The sequence below is a fragment of the Syngnathus leptorhynchus genome, chromosome 14, assembly GCF_054491065.1.
Source record: "Syngnathus leptorhynchus isolate UIUO chromosome 14, UIUO_Slep, whole genome shotgun sequence".
Taxonomy (NCBI): Eukaryota; Metazoa; Chordata; class Actinopteri; order Syngnathiformes; family Syngnathidae; genus Syngnathus; species Syngnathus leptorhynchus.
The window spans coordinates 8,930,474-8,948,611 of record NC_141208.1 but is presented as its reverse complement, the minus strand read 5'-3'; the positions used below and the strand labels follow the sequence as shown (position 1 = coordinate 8,948,611).

The 18,138-nt window shown below is 41.3% G+C and overlaps 1 protein-coding gene across 1 annotated transcript; it reads right to left on the bottom strand.

Annotated features, from left to right (window-relative positions):
• Positions 1-7,618: 7,618 nt before the first annotated feature.
• Positions 7,619-17,971, bottom strand: kdm4ab (lysine (K)-specific demethylase 4A, genome duplicate b). The gene is made up of 22 exons (XM_085930317.1): positions 17,753-17,971; positions 16,514-16,674; positions 16,251-16,426; positions 16,034-16,148; positions 15,504-15,697; positions 15,369-15,418; positions 15,175-15,278; positions 14,957-15,094; positions 14,452-14,672; positions 14,156-14,319; positions 13,487-14,082; positions 12,797-12,911; positions 12,526-12,701; positions 12,087-12,297; positions 11,791-11,870; positions 11,135-11,190; positions 10,249-10,357; positions 9,746-9,937; positions 9,404-9,574; positions 9,206-9,325; positions 8,731-8,823; positions 7,619-8,637 (listed from the first exon to the last, which is right to left on the bottom strand). Exons 2-22 carry the CDS (start codon positions 16,652-16,654, stop codon positions 8,500-8,502), a joined length of 3,360 nt encoding a protein of 1,119 aa, XP_085786443.1. The 5' UTR covers positions 16,655-16,674; positions 17,753-17,971; the 3' UTR covers positions 7,619-8,499.
• Positions 17,972-18,138: the final 167 nt, after the last annotated feature.

The window sequence follows — 18,138 nt, the reverse complement described above, 5'->3', positions numbered from 1 at the left end:
CTACACAGACGCAAATCCATTCTGCTATTCCTCACACCTCCTCGAATTACACAGCTAACTCGGTTTTCCTCAATTTCATTCAAATCAATGTCATCATTCATCAGCCCTTGCAAGCTACGTTCAAAGTTTCCAGGCAGAGGACCGAGTTACACGAGCGCATTGGGGAGCAGCAAGCAGTCTTGCACTTTTGCCATGCAGTGTGTGTGTAGCAGGGTAGCAAGCTGATCTATAAATATTCAATCAAGCAGGAAACACAATCTGCTCTGCCACTGTTCTCCCTTTGGGGCTCAGTGCATCAACTCAAGCCGGCAGAAGAAACAGCACATGCAAAGTGAATGAAAAGTGATGTCTGTATTTTTTAATGTGTCAAAATAAACGTGTTACTTCTCTCAAGATGGCAACATTGTGTAAAAAAAAATGTTTCTAATCGGCAATAGATGTAGCACGTTGGCAGCAAAGCACTGATTTTGTCTAAACGAAACTATTCGACTCTCTTCAACATTGTTTCTCGTCAACAAGATATCGCAAGATGGCAGCGAAGCACTACTTGTGTCTGGATGAAACTTTGACTTGGTACCCGGCACCGGGATGCCGCAATGTGAAGCCAAAGCACTACTTTTGTCCAAATAAAGCTCTTTATTTCTCTCTTGCGCTCAGAGTGAGCATGCGTTAACGCTTTCATTCTGTGCAACATTTACATTGTTTAAAATTCATGGCCCTTCTATGCAGTAGCGAATTGTCCCTCCACCAAACATGTTTGAGAAGTACAAAGCTCGACGGCGTGCCAAACGAGGAACCGTTTGAGACACGGAAAGCAGTGTTTGTTTTATTCTATTGTCTTCGCTCAACGGACATCCGAAGTCAAGATGCCGAAAGAGGTCCACTTGTCTGTAAAGATCAATACTATGCGAGGCTTTTAGTCGTCTCCGATCGGTGTTCTAATAACATTGGCGCCATTTTAACTATGCCCACAAAATCCGTAAAATTGAAATGGTGAACTGGTCTCTGAATATACTTTTGACAGGGTTTATGGCCTATACACTCGTGACACATTGATGTTTAAAATAAATAAAATTCACAGGCAGCAATTGGCAAGCCATGGGTAAGAGAGCGATCAAGATCTCGTCGTCCCAAGTGTGTGAACGCAATGGTTTATTATGTCTGAACACCCTCAGCTGACATGGTGCCACTTTGTTTGGTCTTACTCGTCAAACAGGACTTGATTCACATGACAACGTTGAATCGAGGATGTTGGTACAACACTTACGCCCACTGAATGCACACGTTTAAACTAACACAATCCTTCAGGCCATTCATGGACAACACAAGTGCGGCTCTCCCTTGGTATATCGTTGTCTTTTATGTCTGCTGCAGTCTGACAGCACCGGGAAGGCGCTCAAGTTACACGGACGGCTCACGTTACTTTGCGCTTAATATCTGATTTGAAAGTGCTCCATTGTGTTTTGTTTTGCTTAACAAAGCATATTCATTAAACACACAATAGTACATGTTTTCAACACAGGAATGTTATATATTATAAGCAGCTTTGTACATTTCATTTTTTACAATATTACGTTTCTACAAAGAAGCACACAATTCTAGTGGCAGACATTCTCAACCTAATCTTTGAAAAAAAAAAAAAAAGAATATGGTGTGTACAAAAAGTCTACACACCCCTTTTCAAATGCCAGGTTGCTGTGATATAAAGACGAGAGACCATTAGAATTTTCAGCATTAGCATTCTATTTTAAAAATGGTTTTGACAGGGAAAATGAAAACAGAAAGTTCTCTTTGTTGTGATGTGTCACTTGACACCAATTACCGTATTGGCCTGAATATAAAACATCCCCGATTATAAGATGACCCCCTCTTTTTCAAGACTCAAGTTTGAAAAAAGACTTTTTGAACACCAAATTTAATTTTTATACAGAAAATAATTACATCTAAAACAAATGATTATAACAATATATTCGAGAGAAAAAGCATGTTATTTTGCCTCATTCAAATCATCCAAAAACTGTCTATCACACCTTAATATCTGAACATTTAAATATGTAAACTAAAGTGCATTTACATTTGTAAATGAATGGCTTCTGGTTTTTGAAATGTAAATAAATACTGTGATAAAACAACAAAATTGCAATAACTGCATTAACCATCAAAGTGAAGTCTAACTGTAGTCTTGAAACAAATCTGAATAAGGAAAAACATTGCAATAAAATAATGCAAACTGCTACCGCTATTGTTGGGGAGCCTGAGGACTGTATAGGGCAGGGTTCGGGAACCCAAAATGTTCAAAGAGCCATATTGGCCCAAATAAAAAAAAAAAACATACCTGTCTGGAGCCGCAAAAATCTAAGTCTTTTATAAGGCAACATAGACTGTCAATACATAAGATGTATGCTTACTAATAAAATAATCTGAACCCGAGCGGTGTTCTATTGTTGGACTTCTGTGCTCGACACGGATTTTCTATAATGAACACCATGTTCAAACATAAGGGTGTCCATGTGTGCACTTGGCACCAGGACACCCTAGGCCGCAGTTCGATAATCGACTTTGTAGTCGTGTCATCGGATTTGCGGCCGCATGTTTTGGAGACTCGGGTGAAGAGAGGGGCGGAGCTGTCAACTGATCACCACCTGGTGGTGGGTTGTCTCCGATGGTGGGGGAAGATGCCGGTCCGACCTGGCAGACCCAAACGCTCTGTGAGGGTCTGCTGGGAACATCTGGCAGAATCCCCTGTCAGGAAGAGCTTCAACTCCCACCTCCGGCAGAGCTTTTCCCACGTCCAGGGGGAGGCGGGGGACATTGAGTCCGAGTGGACTATGTTCCGCGCCTCCATTGTTGAGGCAGCCGACCGGAGCTGTGGCCGTAAGGTGGACACCGGCGGTAAGGGATGCCGTCAAGCTGAAGAAGGAGTCCTATCGGGCCTCCGGAGGCAGCTGACAGGTACCGGATGGCCAAGCGGAATGCGGCTACGGCGGTTGCTGAGGCAAAAACACGGGCGTGGGAGGAGTTTGGCAACGCCGTGGAAAATGACTTCCGGACAGCTTTGAGGAAATTCTGGTCCACCATCCTGCGTCTCAGGAGGACGAAGCAGTGCACAGTCAACATGGGAGAACATGTTAACTCCACACAGGGAGGGTTGGAGGTGGAATCGAACCGGCACTCTCCTAACTGTGAGGTGGACGTGCTAACCAGTGTGCCACCGAGAGGCAATCCACTTTTTGGAAATATTTTTTCGGTCCTCAAATTTCTCCACCAGCCCTGCAATTGCACGTTTCCTCTCAGTTGTAACTGGGTGATCAGCAGGAAATTTAGCATGCTTTATCTGAAAATGTCGCTCCAAATTCCTCTTCTTGTTATTTGATAACTTTTCATTGCAAATCAAACATGCAGGCAATGCTTCAGCATTGGCAATGAAAGCAAATAGTTCAGTCCATTCTTTCTTAAAGGTCTCATCAGCAATCTTTCTCTTTTTGCCTTTTGAATCCATGGCCAATCACTCACACACCTGTTCCTTTCCAACTCGCATGTGCTGTGTCGTAGACCATGACGCAATTTTGCTATTTGACGCCATTCTTAAATTCGGTATTTTTAATATATTTACAACTACATACATTTTTACAGCATGAGAATGGTTGTGTCACGATACCATATAAAACCATATTTAAAACAACAACAAAAAGCAACAACATATTTTTCCATTTTCACGCATTTTTGCAAAAACTCCAGAGAGGCGTTAGGGGCGTGCTAAAGACCAGCTTGCTGCTCTGGAGCCGCGGGTTGCCGACCCCTGGTATAGGGAGTTGGCTCGGATGGTTATGCTCTTTTCGCTCCCGGGTGTCGGTCAGAACACAGGAAGGAAGACGTGGTTCAGTTTTGATTGCTTTCGCAATAAATAAATAAATAAATAAATAAATAAATAAATAAAATTATCTCGGCAACACACCAAACATAAGTCATCAAATAAATAAATAAATAAATAAATAAATAAACAAATAAATAAATAAATAGCCATAAATGAAATTCTCTGGGCAGCACACCAAACATAAGTAATCAAATAAATAAATAAATAAATAAATAAATAAATAAATAAATAACCACAACTGAAATTCTCTCGGCAACACACCAAAGATAAGTAATCGATCGAGACAACAAAATAAATTTGCTGGCGACTGTTAGTCGCTGTGCCGCTGCGTAACGGCTACTCGTAAGATGCGAGGACCACTTAAAGGAGCGCGCCAGAGCTGTCAATCAAAAGGCGCGCACACGAAGCAAACCGCGAACAGTGGACAGTAGTAACAATGAAATGTATATACTCACTTTTTGTCAAAAACGCACACTCTCACAGCAACATACTCAGTCGATTATGAGCGATCAAACAGCGCGCACACGAAGCAAACCGCGATCGGACAAACGACCGTCCCATGGTGACTGGACACACTACACAACACATACAAGCAAATAGCACAAAGAGTAAAAACGAATAGACAAGAGCGATGAATAAGTAATAACCCAAATAAATAAACAATAAATAAACAAATAGATAAATAAGAGGAGCAAAATGGTGCAAGCGTGCATACAGCAGACAGCCAGAATACAGCGCAAAAGAACAGGTCGTTATGCAGCCGAGGGTGGAGGGGGGAGAGAATTCAGGATCCTGACAGCTTGGAGTTTGAAGCTGTTGGCAAGTCTGGTGGTGCGGGAGCGCAGGCATCTGTACCTCTTTCCAGAGGGCAGAAGATCAAATAAAGAGTGAGCGGGGTGACTCACATCACACACAATCGCAGTCACCTTGCGGGTGAGACGGGAGGTGTAAATGTCCTTCAGGGAGGGGAGCGGAGCCCCAATGATCTTACTAGCAGTGTTCACTATGCGCCGCAGAGCCTTCATGTTGTATTCAGTGCAGCCACCAACAACTGGAGAGGACGCTCTCAATGGTGCCACGGTAGAATGTGGTCATGATGGCAGGAGGAGCCCTTGCTCGCCTGAGTTTCCGCAGCAACCTTTAACTTACCGCTGCGCACAAGTGAAAATGGGTATAATGTCTAGACCTCGAATATAAGACGACCCCCACTTTTTCAGTCTCATTTCAATGCAAAAAACATCATCTTATACTCGGGCCAAAACGCTACTATTTTCCTATTATCCAGGTCTCTCTATTCACTTGTGGCCTTACAAAAGTGATTGCTTATGGTATTTAGGATAAAACATTAAGGATTCAAAGTTTCCCATTCCATCCAGGGGGACGTGGCATTCATTAATTAGCATGGGGATTTAATCCTTGAAAACTTTTCTTGGAATCCTTAATAGGGTTGTGGATTGTCACAATGTTTGTGACAAAACCTCACACTGCAAGGGAGATTGTGTATGCATATAATAGCTGTGCTCGCATCCTAACATGACTTCCTGTTGTTGTCACCTCATTAAGCAGCAGACAGCAGCGACATAAGCCGAAGGGTCCCCCAGAGGGTTTGGTCCGCTTCACCACATGATGGATCTAGCCCATAATCATCTGAGCTATCTTGCGTCGGCAAGAATGTAATCGGTCTTGAGAACAACAACACAAAACAAGGTTCTGTTCTTGCGTGGCTGAAAAAAAAAAGAAAAAAATTAAACCCTGAAGCAAAAACTTGAACAATTAAACCACATTTAGAAGAAACTAATGGTTTGTAGCAATGATGATGACGAATCAAATGTTTGACCTTAAGCTTGCTGCTGCTGTGCTTTGTGGGTCATGGAATTTTCCCTGGCTGGCTCCAAGAGATTAGGAATGTGAATTATTGAGTAAATGTCAGCTATTTCTACAAAAAGATCAACAGGCTTAGCCTTGCACTATTTTATTTACTTGGAGCTTAGAATGATTTCAAAATAAAAGACACAAGACAAGGGTGAAATTTCCCATAGGTTGGCATCTTCTGCAAAGAAAAAAAAAAAAGTAAAATTAAATTGCTTATTTAATTTAAAAATAGATTTGATGTTCTCCATGTCACCTTGTGTTATTGACTTTGGTATACCAATAGTACATGTTAACTCATTATCTATTACTGGACTTGTGTTGCTAAAGAACGGTGACCTCGACATATGGGTCACTCACTTTACTTATTTGGACATGGAACTCCAAGCTAGTCACAACATTGATTTAACATAAACAAAAAAAAAAAAGTAAAACAAGGCAGATTTCTCAGCTAGCATTGATGTGCAAAAAGTTAATGTGAGAATGTTTGCTCTCAATGTGCCTGCCAAGACACAGTATATTGCCAGGGTTACAGATAAAGTCCCCAAACAAAAACTGGATTTATTTTGGAATCAATGGGAATCAAAGTCCTTGAGTGCTTCAAATCTGCTTCCTGACCTGTCACAGTTGCATTCCTCTTACACTTCTCTTGCATTTGCTTATTTTCTATCATTAATTGAATTACACACATAGTTTGGATTTTGAGAGTATATGAATCTCTTTTGCCTCACATATTATAAAACAAGCTCATCATTTTGACTTCCTCTTACTTAAAAAAATGCAGAATCAACATAGGCTAAAAAAAGTTTCACAATAAATATTGCGCTGTACCCATTTCTCAGATTAACTTTGAAATATTGCCATCATGTACGTATCTGTCACTTCTTTAATACTTATTCAAATAAAGTTAAAATTCAAGAAGGCACCTTTCATGATCCATTTATGTAGGAATCCTAGCAATACTAAACATTTCACATTTTATTTCCCTTGCAACTGTATTTATTTTAGCCACAACCCTAAGCCTTCACCAAACACATCTATCCTGACAAACAAGGATATAGGCAAAAGAATTATCAAACTGTCATCTTGGCTTCTATGGTTAAACAAATGTCACGGCACACATAATCACACCTAGGTCTGTAATTACACAAATGCCACAACAGCTAGGCATTGGCTAAAATTAGCATCACTTGACATCAGCAGCCAAGTGAACCGTTGTCATTCTTTTTAATGTCGTGCAGTTTCGCCCTGATGCTGTTAAGAGGAATTTATCAGTCAGGCTGTGTCTGACTGTAGATAACGGTTATGATATGTTGCTATTGTTTGCAGTGTATAAATTGTGCAGGCTACAGAACATCATTATATACCCAAAAATTCTCAGGAAGAATTGTGGGGTAAGTGTTGAAGCAAGACTTTTTTTTTCTAATGTCGCTCATAACGAATACTGCTCATGTGGGAAGGTTTGAAAAACTTTATGAAGCGAGTGAATCTATCGTCTATCTATTCATAAGGCGTTGCCTTCAGAGATAGTCTGGAATCCTTACTAATTTACTAATCCTTAGTAACTTTCTTTGGGTCGATTGCAGGTGCTTGGGCTTCCTCCTAAATTCCAAAACCAAAAACGAAATGACAGAAAGTGACAAAATAGCTGCCCCCTGAGAGGATACAAATGGGTGGATTTTGCTGCTTAATTCATAGTTCACGAATGCAATATTCATCTGAATATGGGTTAGACAAGTGGGGGCACAAAGAACAGAATTTATACTTGGTTTTTTTGTGTGGGGGGGGGCACAATATGTCTATTTGGACATAAAAAACGTGAAAAACTGCAACATGCTGAATTCTAATATATATCAACAAAATCAGACACACAAACGTGTTTTTCTTATCCCAAACTTTACTCAAACAGTCGAACAGGGTTTAACAAAGAGCGACTTAATGGAACTTTTGCTCAAAACCAAACAGTGACCAATTGCTAAGTACAGGTATTATTTGTACTTACAGCAGTTTACTAAAATGTCAACCTTCCCATGTTTTTTTTTTTTAAATTTGGGACTGAACAACTACTTTCTTATTTTGATATCTAAAGCTAGCAGTCACCAGACAAAAGGGATTAAAGTTTAGCTCTTTAGCGGCCACGTGTTCCTCAGTGGCAGGTGAATCCAAGAAAATTGACCCAAAACAACTAGCTGGAAAGCTATTAACAGTGTGCCTGAAAACCTGCCATTATTTTAATAAATATAAATTTCTATAGATAGCGTAAAGGACAAAAATAGTTTGTTTCCTCAAACTGAAGTCACCCGCATAAATCCTTTCAGAAGGGATGGGAGGGCGATTACAACTTTGTTGACACGCTCTCATGTTGAATTTCTTTGGGCAAATGCGATGACAGTTTGTCAGAAAATTAGTGGAGTGATTCGGTACACACTCAGCATCTCCACAGTTCTGTTCATATCAAGCGAGAAATTGTTAAATGAGAAAAATGGCTTCTGAGCTGCATATAGCTGACGTGGGGGCGGAGAAAATACATCTTGCCTCAATAAGTAGTGCAACTTTTGGCCTACTTGATTACTGGCTGATGGCTTCTTCACCTCCCAAAAATAAATTAAGGAAAAGGAAATCTTACAGAGCCTGATATGAAAGAGTGTGATTCAAAGCACAACAAAACAATTTAAGTCCCAGCCGTACTTTATAAATATGAAACGTGGCAGGCCGTGGAAGCAAATGAGCCTGGAGGAAGGTAGGACAAACCGACGTCACTCCATAATGGCCCGATAAAGGACGGGCTCGATGTAGTCCTCTCTATAACGGGAGTTGATGACCCGTTGTCGTTTGGAGTTCTGTTTGACGTCGTCCTGTGAGAAGAGCTCAAAGCGCATGTCTGACGCCACCGACTGTTGAGGGAAATAAGAGAAAAAAAACAAAAAACAATGGTAGCTGGGTTCAAATTGGTACGTGACATGAGTTGTAAAAGTACTGAGACTTACAAATCGCGATTTGACCCGTTTGGGCAGATCTTCATCTAAGGTGTACACGTCTTCGCGCTTTACGGAAATTTGGGATTCATCTTCAAACTCCACCTGAAAGGCAGCAGATGTGTAAGTTTTTTTCCCCCCCCAACCATTGGAATTAGCATCGGCCTAAAAAAAAAAAAAAAAAAAAAATAATAATAATAATATATATATATATACATATATATATATATATATATATATATATATATATATATATATATATATATATATATATATATATATATACATATATACATATATATATATACATATATATATATATATATATATATATATATATATATATATATATATATATATACATATATACATATATACATATATATATATATATATATATATATATATATATATATATATATATATATATAAATATAAAAATAAAAGCGAAAGACGATGCAATTCATCTGCAATATTATTCTCCTACCAGGTACATGGGGATGGAGTGGGATGCCACAAATTTGCCGCCATACAACAATCCGTCAGTCCATCGTACTGACACGGCAGCACCCTTTGCAGGCGGCCCAAGTCGTACACAGTCCCGATTCTGGAGGGAAAAAACAGCAACTGTCAAGACGGACCGAGTGAATGGAGCTCGATGGACTGACGTGTGATGCTCGCTGACCTCAATGTCCTCTGGGAAAAGGTTGTCGCTGTACGAGCCGTCGTCAAACGCCACCTCGTAGAAGGTGGCGCTGGTCAGGCCCACCACCTCGCTGTGGTAGTAACGACCGTTTCTGTATTTACATATCACCCTCTGGCCCACTGACAGCTCTCGCATGGAGTCCTTATTACGCTGTGGACCACAAGAGGATGATTCATGAAAATTAAAAAAAAAAAAAAGCTATAGTGGACTAAATATGGAATTTAGCTATGAAATGGGAAACCACAGTCTTTCTTTAGAGTTAGCATCTTCTGGGAGGTTTTTTAATAGCATTTGTACTAGTTGCCAGCTTCAGACAGTTACCTCAATAATGCCAGCGGCTTTGTGCCGGTGACAGGTGATGAAGACAATAAACGGCCAGTCGTCCGGGTGCATGAGGACGCCGGCGGCCTGTGCGCAGCTGGGGTGGAAGGCCGTGGAGCAGCGTCCGTGGGAGCACTGCACGCAGCAGCCTGTCGACTCCCTCTTCATCCGTTTCCTGCAGAAAACGCATTTCTGCCAAAGACAAAAGAGTCACGTCAGGCGGGGGTGTAGAGGGGAAAAGGTTTCAAGCAGTGGGGTAGAGTAAGGGAAGTGCAAGTGGAAGGAAAGGAGGAGAAAGGAAACAAGCGTGGGAAAGATAAAAAAAAAAAAAAAAAAAAAGTTTCAAGGGAGTGTTGAACACAACAGCAACATGGGGGGACATTTAACAGCTTCCTTCTGGAGTAAAAATGACATCATATGCACTTTTTAATATACTTTGATGTTATTTAAAAGGTTGGTGGGTTAGCGCTTGAGTCATCTATGATCTGTTGGGCCTCTCTTACCAGTCTGAAGCGAGGCAGCGGGATTGCAGACAGATCGATGGGACGCCGCTCTGTAATGTTTACAAAGCGAGCTTCGAGCACAGTGATGGCACACAGCACATGAACCCACCTGTCACACAAATAAACATGACATTGACTCAAGACAAACAGAACAATGTCCAGGGTGCAAAATTCAGCAACATTCCGACATTTTCCACATTCAGTAAGACTTCACTTTCAAATATAACTGCAGTACATATTTTCAACATGTTTAAATTGTATTGTTTGGAGGTAGGGAATGGATAACTTCAAAGGTCAACTTTTGCCTGCTGGCCAGTTTCAAAAGAACATGCATTCATTCGAGTGTGAAAGATCAATAGTTGTGGGTTCAACGTGCTTAAGGGTGGAAGAAGATCTTCAGTTCAGAAAAACACTTTTCATGTCAATGGTAACAAATTCTTGTTAAATTTTAGCCTCAACATTGGACTGAAAGCAACTTACAAAAAGTGTACTTCCAATTGCATTCATAATATTTTTAGAGCTAAAAAAACATGCTAGAATCTTATGTAGTCACATGACAGGAGGCTAGGAGGTGGGAGGGGATCAGTTGAACAAAAAGCCACTTTCAGTAGCGTTTGAAATAGCAGATATGAATGGGGGGGGGGGCTCTCTTTAGAGCAATTCTTCACATTTTGACAGGAAATAAACTGGAACACCAGGATGTATCAAAACGTCACACTGCACTACACTAGTCATTAATTTGCTGCTTTTTCACCTATAGCGTGTCACCAGACTTTAAAATCTCAAAGTCAAACAAATCAGAAGGGCTGAATTGCAGAGCTGGGCAAATCAAAAGCATCCATCATTAACGAGGTGCCTCAACGATCGGATGGCTAGGATTACTTACTTGTCATTGTTGGCTCTCTGCAGCGCGCCGCCTCGGAGAGAACACAGACAGCAGTCCTGGAGCAAGAAAAAGTGGGTTGATGCTGTTTAAAAACTGAAATTAAAAGCCCCACAAATAATGCTGATTCAATTATTAAAATGAAGAGAATATAAATAATGTAAATTTATTTGGGTCACGGATTTAAAAAGAAAATCAGTAGTGAAGTTAAACTTCCCACTGCATTGAAAGACATGCATTGTACTGCCCACTGGCGGGCAGACGTGTCCATTAGTGTACAAATATTGGGCAATATGTCCGGATTGTTGCATAAAAATGAAACGGAATGCTGATAACAGATAAGCTACAACTTAAAAACAAGAAGAGGAACAATGTAGTCCACTAACAATAACACAAAAAGGAAGGGAACACGCCCAGCATGACTACAAAGGGAGTGCAGCCAAGTTTACTTTTAAAGTGACGAAAACATGTCCTATTAAACGTAGATCACTTTTTTGTTTTGGTATAAAAAACAAGGCAGCAATTTAACCTCAAGCAATCAATCTGGGTTCCTATTATAGTCACGCAAATTCATGTGGAACCTCGCTGTGTTTAACTTAACTGTGCTTATCAACCTAACAACAGCTTACAATCAATAATTGAAAGCCCGACAGACAAACCTCAAAGGTGGCATCAGCTTTGCAGCGAGCACACACCCAGTCATCCTGCTCTGCTTCGTCTCTGGTTACACCATAGCAACCTGAGCCAGACAAGAACACATTTTTTCCATTACAGTTCATTTCTTAGTATTTAGAAGAAGAGGGTCTTTAGTCATTAACTATACGTGTTTTCCTCACTGTATTTATGGTAAATAATTAAATAGGATTCTTTCAACTGCTGTGTGTGTTAAAATGTCTTTTCATGAATAATTATCTTGGGGTGTGACCAAGATACACTCAAAGGAAAAAGAGCTTACTGGTGTGTACTCGGACGCAGCATAGCGAGCAGCTGACCAGCCGGCTGATGCCGTCCTCTGTGATGTGTGGGTTGGACAGCTGGCCTTCCCCGCTATCATTGGCCTTGTTGGTGTGCGTGTTAAAACACATTTCAGGAATGAGGGGTTTGGACCACTGGTGACCTTGGCGGTTCACCAACGTCACACTGGAACTGCTGTTGCTGGCTTCAGACTAAAAAAATAAATAAACACAAATGTTCTTGTTTAATAACAGATTGACGGTACAGCAACGCGTTGGTCAAAGCTCTTCTCCGGACATTATGCACGTCTAGAATATAACGCCCCCTGGTGGCCAAGGCGCACAAATACAATTTGAGATTTTAGCTTTTGAGTTACCAAGTGTAATCATGAAATAATCTATACAATGTATTCTACTGTATATTAAGATGATGCAACTCACCTGATGGTGGGTGTAAAAAAGAAGGCAGATGGAGCAGTAAGGAGCCTGTTCGCCCATTCTCTTATTGTACTCCCACTCCACCTGGGGGCTTAAAGGTCGACACTGCCACAGCCGCCAAAGTGGTTTTGCCCACTCCTCTTTCTCTTCTTGCTCCACATCCACATCTTGATAGACATCTACAGAGTAAATGTAGGTTCAATTGTTATAAATATGCTTAACATTTTGTGAGGAGTGTGTCTTGAAAAATCCAAACCAAATCTATTTGTCTTACCATCATCGCTGTATGCCTCTCTGAAGAGGGGATGGTGCCGTGGAAGTTTTCTGAGGGTTTCTTGTTGCTGTTTCTTGGTGACCACTGACTTACAGTAGGACTGCTCTTCTGACACCTGGTGGTCAAATTTGATTTAGCAAGGCAAAACCTCCGGGAACAAAACCAATCCATCCATCCAGCCGCTTGTCTTGGTTGCATAACATCCTTTACAAGTCAGAGAAACCAGTATTGGGAGCTCTGTAGTGGTAATAAATATTTTCACGTCTATTTTAGGTCCAGTCTAGAAGTACTTACACATTGGCTTGTCATCTGTTGTTCTGAAGAACAGGACGAATACAATTCAACACACTTAACAAAAGTTAGTGTTAGTTAGACCCCAATTACAAGGTCTTTTTTTCTGCAACATTTCAATCCTAATGGGGGATGAACGAGCAAAGATGCTCTGTGATATGAACGTGGAAATAATTCACTCTAACCCTCATATCTCAAGGCACCACTGCCCCTTCAAGTTCTGCCTTGTAGTAAATTAGTCACCATTCCAAGCGCTAAAGAAAAGCAGGCAAATGAGAGAGCCAGTACAGAGCGGCCCACTGTCATATTCATTTTTGTCAAGGACCAAGATTAATTGATTCTCATTTTTCATTTCGATTTCTAGGCATGCCTTTGTTGGAGGATTTAAACAATACAGACCTTTCTTTTGTTTTGGTTCTTCAGCATCTCCACTTGGTCAACATGGATGGGCTGTGCAACGCCGGTGCTCTCGGCAATGGCCTTCACCGCTACGTCCTGATCATCAACGGACACCGAAACACCCGGCGTGTGGTCCTCCACGGAATTTTCTGTTTGTGTGAGCTCTACTTCGCTGTGAGCGATTGGTGATTGTGGCTCCGACTCGGTGCTTCTGCTGCCCGGTGCCGGAGATGCACGCGGCGTGGTGCCTGAGAGCTGGAGATGGCGCGGTTGATGCTCTCTGGCGTAGCTGTGCACCTGCAGCATGGTGTGAACCGGCTGTTTCGCTCGCGGGTAGTTGTGCACTTGCAGGATGTCTTTTTGAGTGAGGGTCCGATGGAAGAGCAGGCTGGCCACCCCCATTTTACGGGAAGGTTGCCCCGTAGTGCTCGTCCACGTTGCCGAGGTTGACAGATGACCGTTTTGGGAATGGGATGAAAATGTGGGTGGACGAGTCTTGGTGTAGTGAGGCGTGTGCCCCGAATCTGAAGTGTTTAAGCGGTGAAACGGATCGATCAAGGTCAGCTTTGTTGGCGTGACAACCAACTTTGGTGGGCCTGTCAATAAAATCAAACAGCTGTTAAAGCAAAGAGCAAGCAAAGGCCCTTAACAACGCACAAGTAACTATACCTTTATTTCGCTTGCCATCTTGCGACGTTATACGTGCTGGCAAAAGATTCAGTCTTGGCCGCTTGGCATACAGTGTCATTTCCTCATCTGTATCTTTTGGAACAACCTCATCGGGCAGCTGCAGACACACCCGGTGTCTCTTGGTCTCAATTCTTTGCAGTGGACTAAAGATCACACAAAATGGAGCCATTGGAGTATATTGAGGAGACTTGAAGGAAGGTCATTTTTCAGATATGACATGACCACCATTGTTCAATGTCTGAATATATCAAATATACCAAAATGGAGTCCCAAACCTTTTCCGCTCTACGTCATCCCGTCCGCAATCAACGGAACTGCTGGTGTTGTAGATGATGTTAAAAGAATCGCCTAGGAATTCTTTGGCCTCTGGCGTGGGCCTGGAGTGGTCGATGGGCGCCGTGTCTCGTCCTGCCAGCCAAAGTTCATAGCGATCGGGCTGGAATTTTTTGACAAACACATCCATGGAGATCTTCACCATGTCCTTGCGGCATGAACACTGAGAGAGAAAAGCACAAGTGGGACACAATTGAGTTATCCACCGTCTCCGGTTTGTTAGAGCCATGATGCTTTGTTGGAGAACCTGAAGAGTACAGGCTGGGATATTTCACTGCCTTCATGCCATTCAATAAAAAAATGTTGTGAACAGCCATGAATAAACTGGCTCAAATTTTTAAAAGATTCTGCATTTTTTGTGATACAGAGGGGGGGGGGGGAGGCAACTCTTGTGCCTAACAGCAAGTGAAGTGGAAGTATTTGACGGTCATGTTTAAAAATTCTCACCAAGACTGCTTGCTTGCCATATTCAATCCACCTCTGTGTGGCGAAATTGGTGGATTCAGCACAGTTGAAACCATGGTTGAAGCCAGCATGATAAGCATAGGGGAACGTGACCATGAACTCGCCGGCATATTGAGTAATCTAAGAAAAGCAGGTACAAAAAGATCATTTAAAAATGCCTCTTGATAAGACCTCACCAGATGAAAAAACTTATTTCATACCTTTTCAAACGGAATGCCATATTTCTTCAGTATTGAAGGTGATATCAAGGTCATCTTGTGCCTTAAAAAGGCCTCACAAGTTTGTGCACTGCCAGAAAAGAAACCTAGAGAAGACAGCGGAGGTGAATGTTAGGAACAGTTACTGTTAAATCACTTTAATATAAATGTGTCGATAAATATTTCACGCGTCGCACCTTGAGCCAGACGCTCAAATCGTCTCCCATGCTCTGGAGGGACACAGTACCTGCAGACATTCAAATGTGTCTTGTCACTCAAGATGCATTTGTACTTTCAAGAAACATTATTTGTTGCCTTTATTTATGAATTACCAGGATTTGGGTTCTCCAAAGTGCAAATAGTTGATACTGTAGAGGTCCATGTCCTCAGTGTGCCACGCAAATGTTGTCTTCCACATACCAAAATACAGGTAGGGTGTATTAACACCCTCAATTGTGATGCCACTTTCAGACTCCACTGTATCCAAAATGGTATTCAGATGACAAATGTTCCACTCTTTGACATCCTGGAAGAAAGCACAACGACATAAGAGTTAAACTTGTTATCATGTTGGCATCATGCCAACTGATTTGTTGTGTGTATATAACATGAAGGGGGGGGGGGGGGGGGGGGTCATTGTTCTCAGAAAGATTAGAACAGGAAGTGCACATTTGAGGTTTAAAACTAGCCCAATAATAGTTTATACATATTCTTTTCATTTTTAATACAGCATTGTGACTCATTGTTTGATCATTGTTCATGACTCAGCACCTTTGAATTTGATGTACATCTGACTTTAATATAGACTATAGCCCATTATTGAGAGTATAAAACAAAAGAATGACTTTTATCATCAACTCACTGGATTGTATAAACTGCCACCAACATCGGCCCCATATATAGGAGGATTAAATGTCACGTTCTTCCAGTACTTTCTTTCCAGTTCATCAAAATCATCATAGTGAGGGCTACAGAACCTGCAAAAATGGACAAAGGATTTTTTTTTAAAATCATGGGTAAAAAAAACAAACAGATGAACAACTATCATATTTAAAACAAGGGAAATGTGTTTGTTTTACTTGTCACTGTTTGCAAGCTTGCGGAATTCTTTAACAGACATTGACTTCTTCTGAATATTGTACTGCGTGAAAAGGCCCGACTGGCCTGTCACCACTTGCTGAATGGGTGCAGGAATCACCAAATCGTCTATGTCATCATATGTATGTCTTGGCTTCCATTCCTTGGGTGGGACCACCTAGACGTGAGTATTTAAAAAAAAAAAATCCTCACTGTCACATCAAGTACAATGATTGCGCAAATTTAATCAGCTTGAAGCACATACTTTGGCCAGGCCTGCTTTGTGTGCTCCTTGTGACTCCATGTAGGCGACATATCGGCTGAAATTCTTGAACTCCTCAACAGTGGGGTAAAATGTCATGATCCCCTTGGAGCCATAGTTTGGGGGAGCTGTGTCTGAAGCCATCCCAAAACAGATGGCAACTCCTGCATACGACAAAGAGGACTTTTAGTCACACATAGAAATGACAAAATCTGGGTTGATTTGCTGTCAGGTTATTGTAGTCTGTTGACATTTTTTTTTTTTTTTGGGAATACAGTTCCTGGAAGAGGGACCCTCCCATCTGTGGTCTCTTCTCAAGGTGTCTCATTTCCCCTAGTTGGAGTTTTGAGTTTTTCCTTGCCCTCCTGGAAGTTTAAGATCAGGGGATGTTTGAAAATGTTTGAGAATATTTTTCATTTTTCACATTTCCCGAGTGTTGTTAGTCACCTAAATGTTGAACAGAGGCTGTGATGTACCGAAGTCAAATTCCTTGTTTGGCACGCTCAAACATGGCGAATAAAACTCTTGAATCTCTCTTGAGGGAGCATTCAATTAAAAACATTGTAAATAGCCGTATTTTGGCCCCTTAAAAGCACTGTATATTTTGTCAATATCTATATTATTATTACTTAATAAGCGATAACACTTTAGCCGTCTCTGGTTGGTTAAACGAGCTTCTCTTTTAACTCGATCCGACCTGTCGACTAGCGTTAGCTCATATGCTAACTGGCTCTAAACCCTATCATTATGTATTGCAATAAAAAGTTCCACCACCACCAGCAAAAACAACAACATTTATTTCCCCTCTTATTGTGATATATCCCAAATTTGCAAAGCTATTCTTGCAATATTTTAATACGTAGTTCAATCACAAAGCAGCTAGATAGTGGATGGATACCTTACGTGGGATATGGCTACTTCCCAGGAGATTATTTCTTTCCAGTGACATTACATCGAAAGAGAAAGCGAAAAACAAGGCCGGCCAATATTTGATCGTTCTGACAATGTGTCGAGACTAAATGTCACATTACAGCTATCCTACCCTCAATATATTATTTTGCCTCTTTTGGGTAAATGTTTATTTCTCAATAAATAGTATTCCAGGAATTAAACAACACCCCGCTGCAAGCACAGGCTTTAGCTGTCGTTGTAGCGGTGCAAAGCTAACAGATAAGCATTTAGACTTCACGGGCTGCACGATTCTGGTTAAGTCGAAAGCAGACGCGACGTTTGGTTACTCACCTTTTACTCCACCGCGGACCAAATAATAGTCAGCAGTGCTGTATATTTTGTGTAATCACCAATCCACGCTGCGATACAAGTTGAGGAAAACGAGCAGTTTGGCAACTGAGAGGGACCTGAGTGCAATCCGAACCTCCATTACCTCAGATGCGCATGCCTGACCGACCGGATGTTGTTTGCCACATTACGCACGAGAGACGTCGAGCCAATCTAGTCACAGAATTCTTGACAAAACGCTGATAAACATTTAACATATAAATATGAGAGGGAAATTCAAGAAACTAGTTATGGGGAAACTCACAGTATTGAAATATACAGTATTGAAAAATAGTCATCGTGGCTGTGGAGTCAACGAATATACAAAGATGCGGGTGCCGAGTATGCAA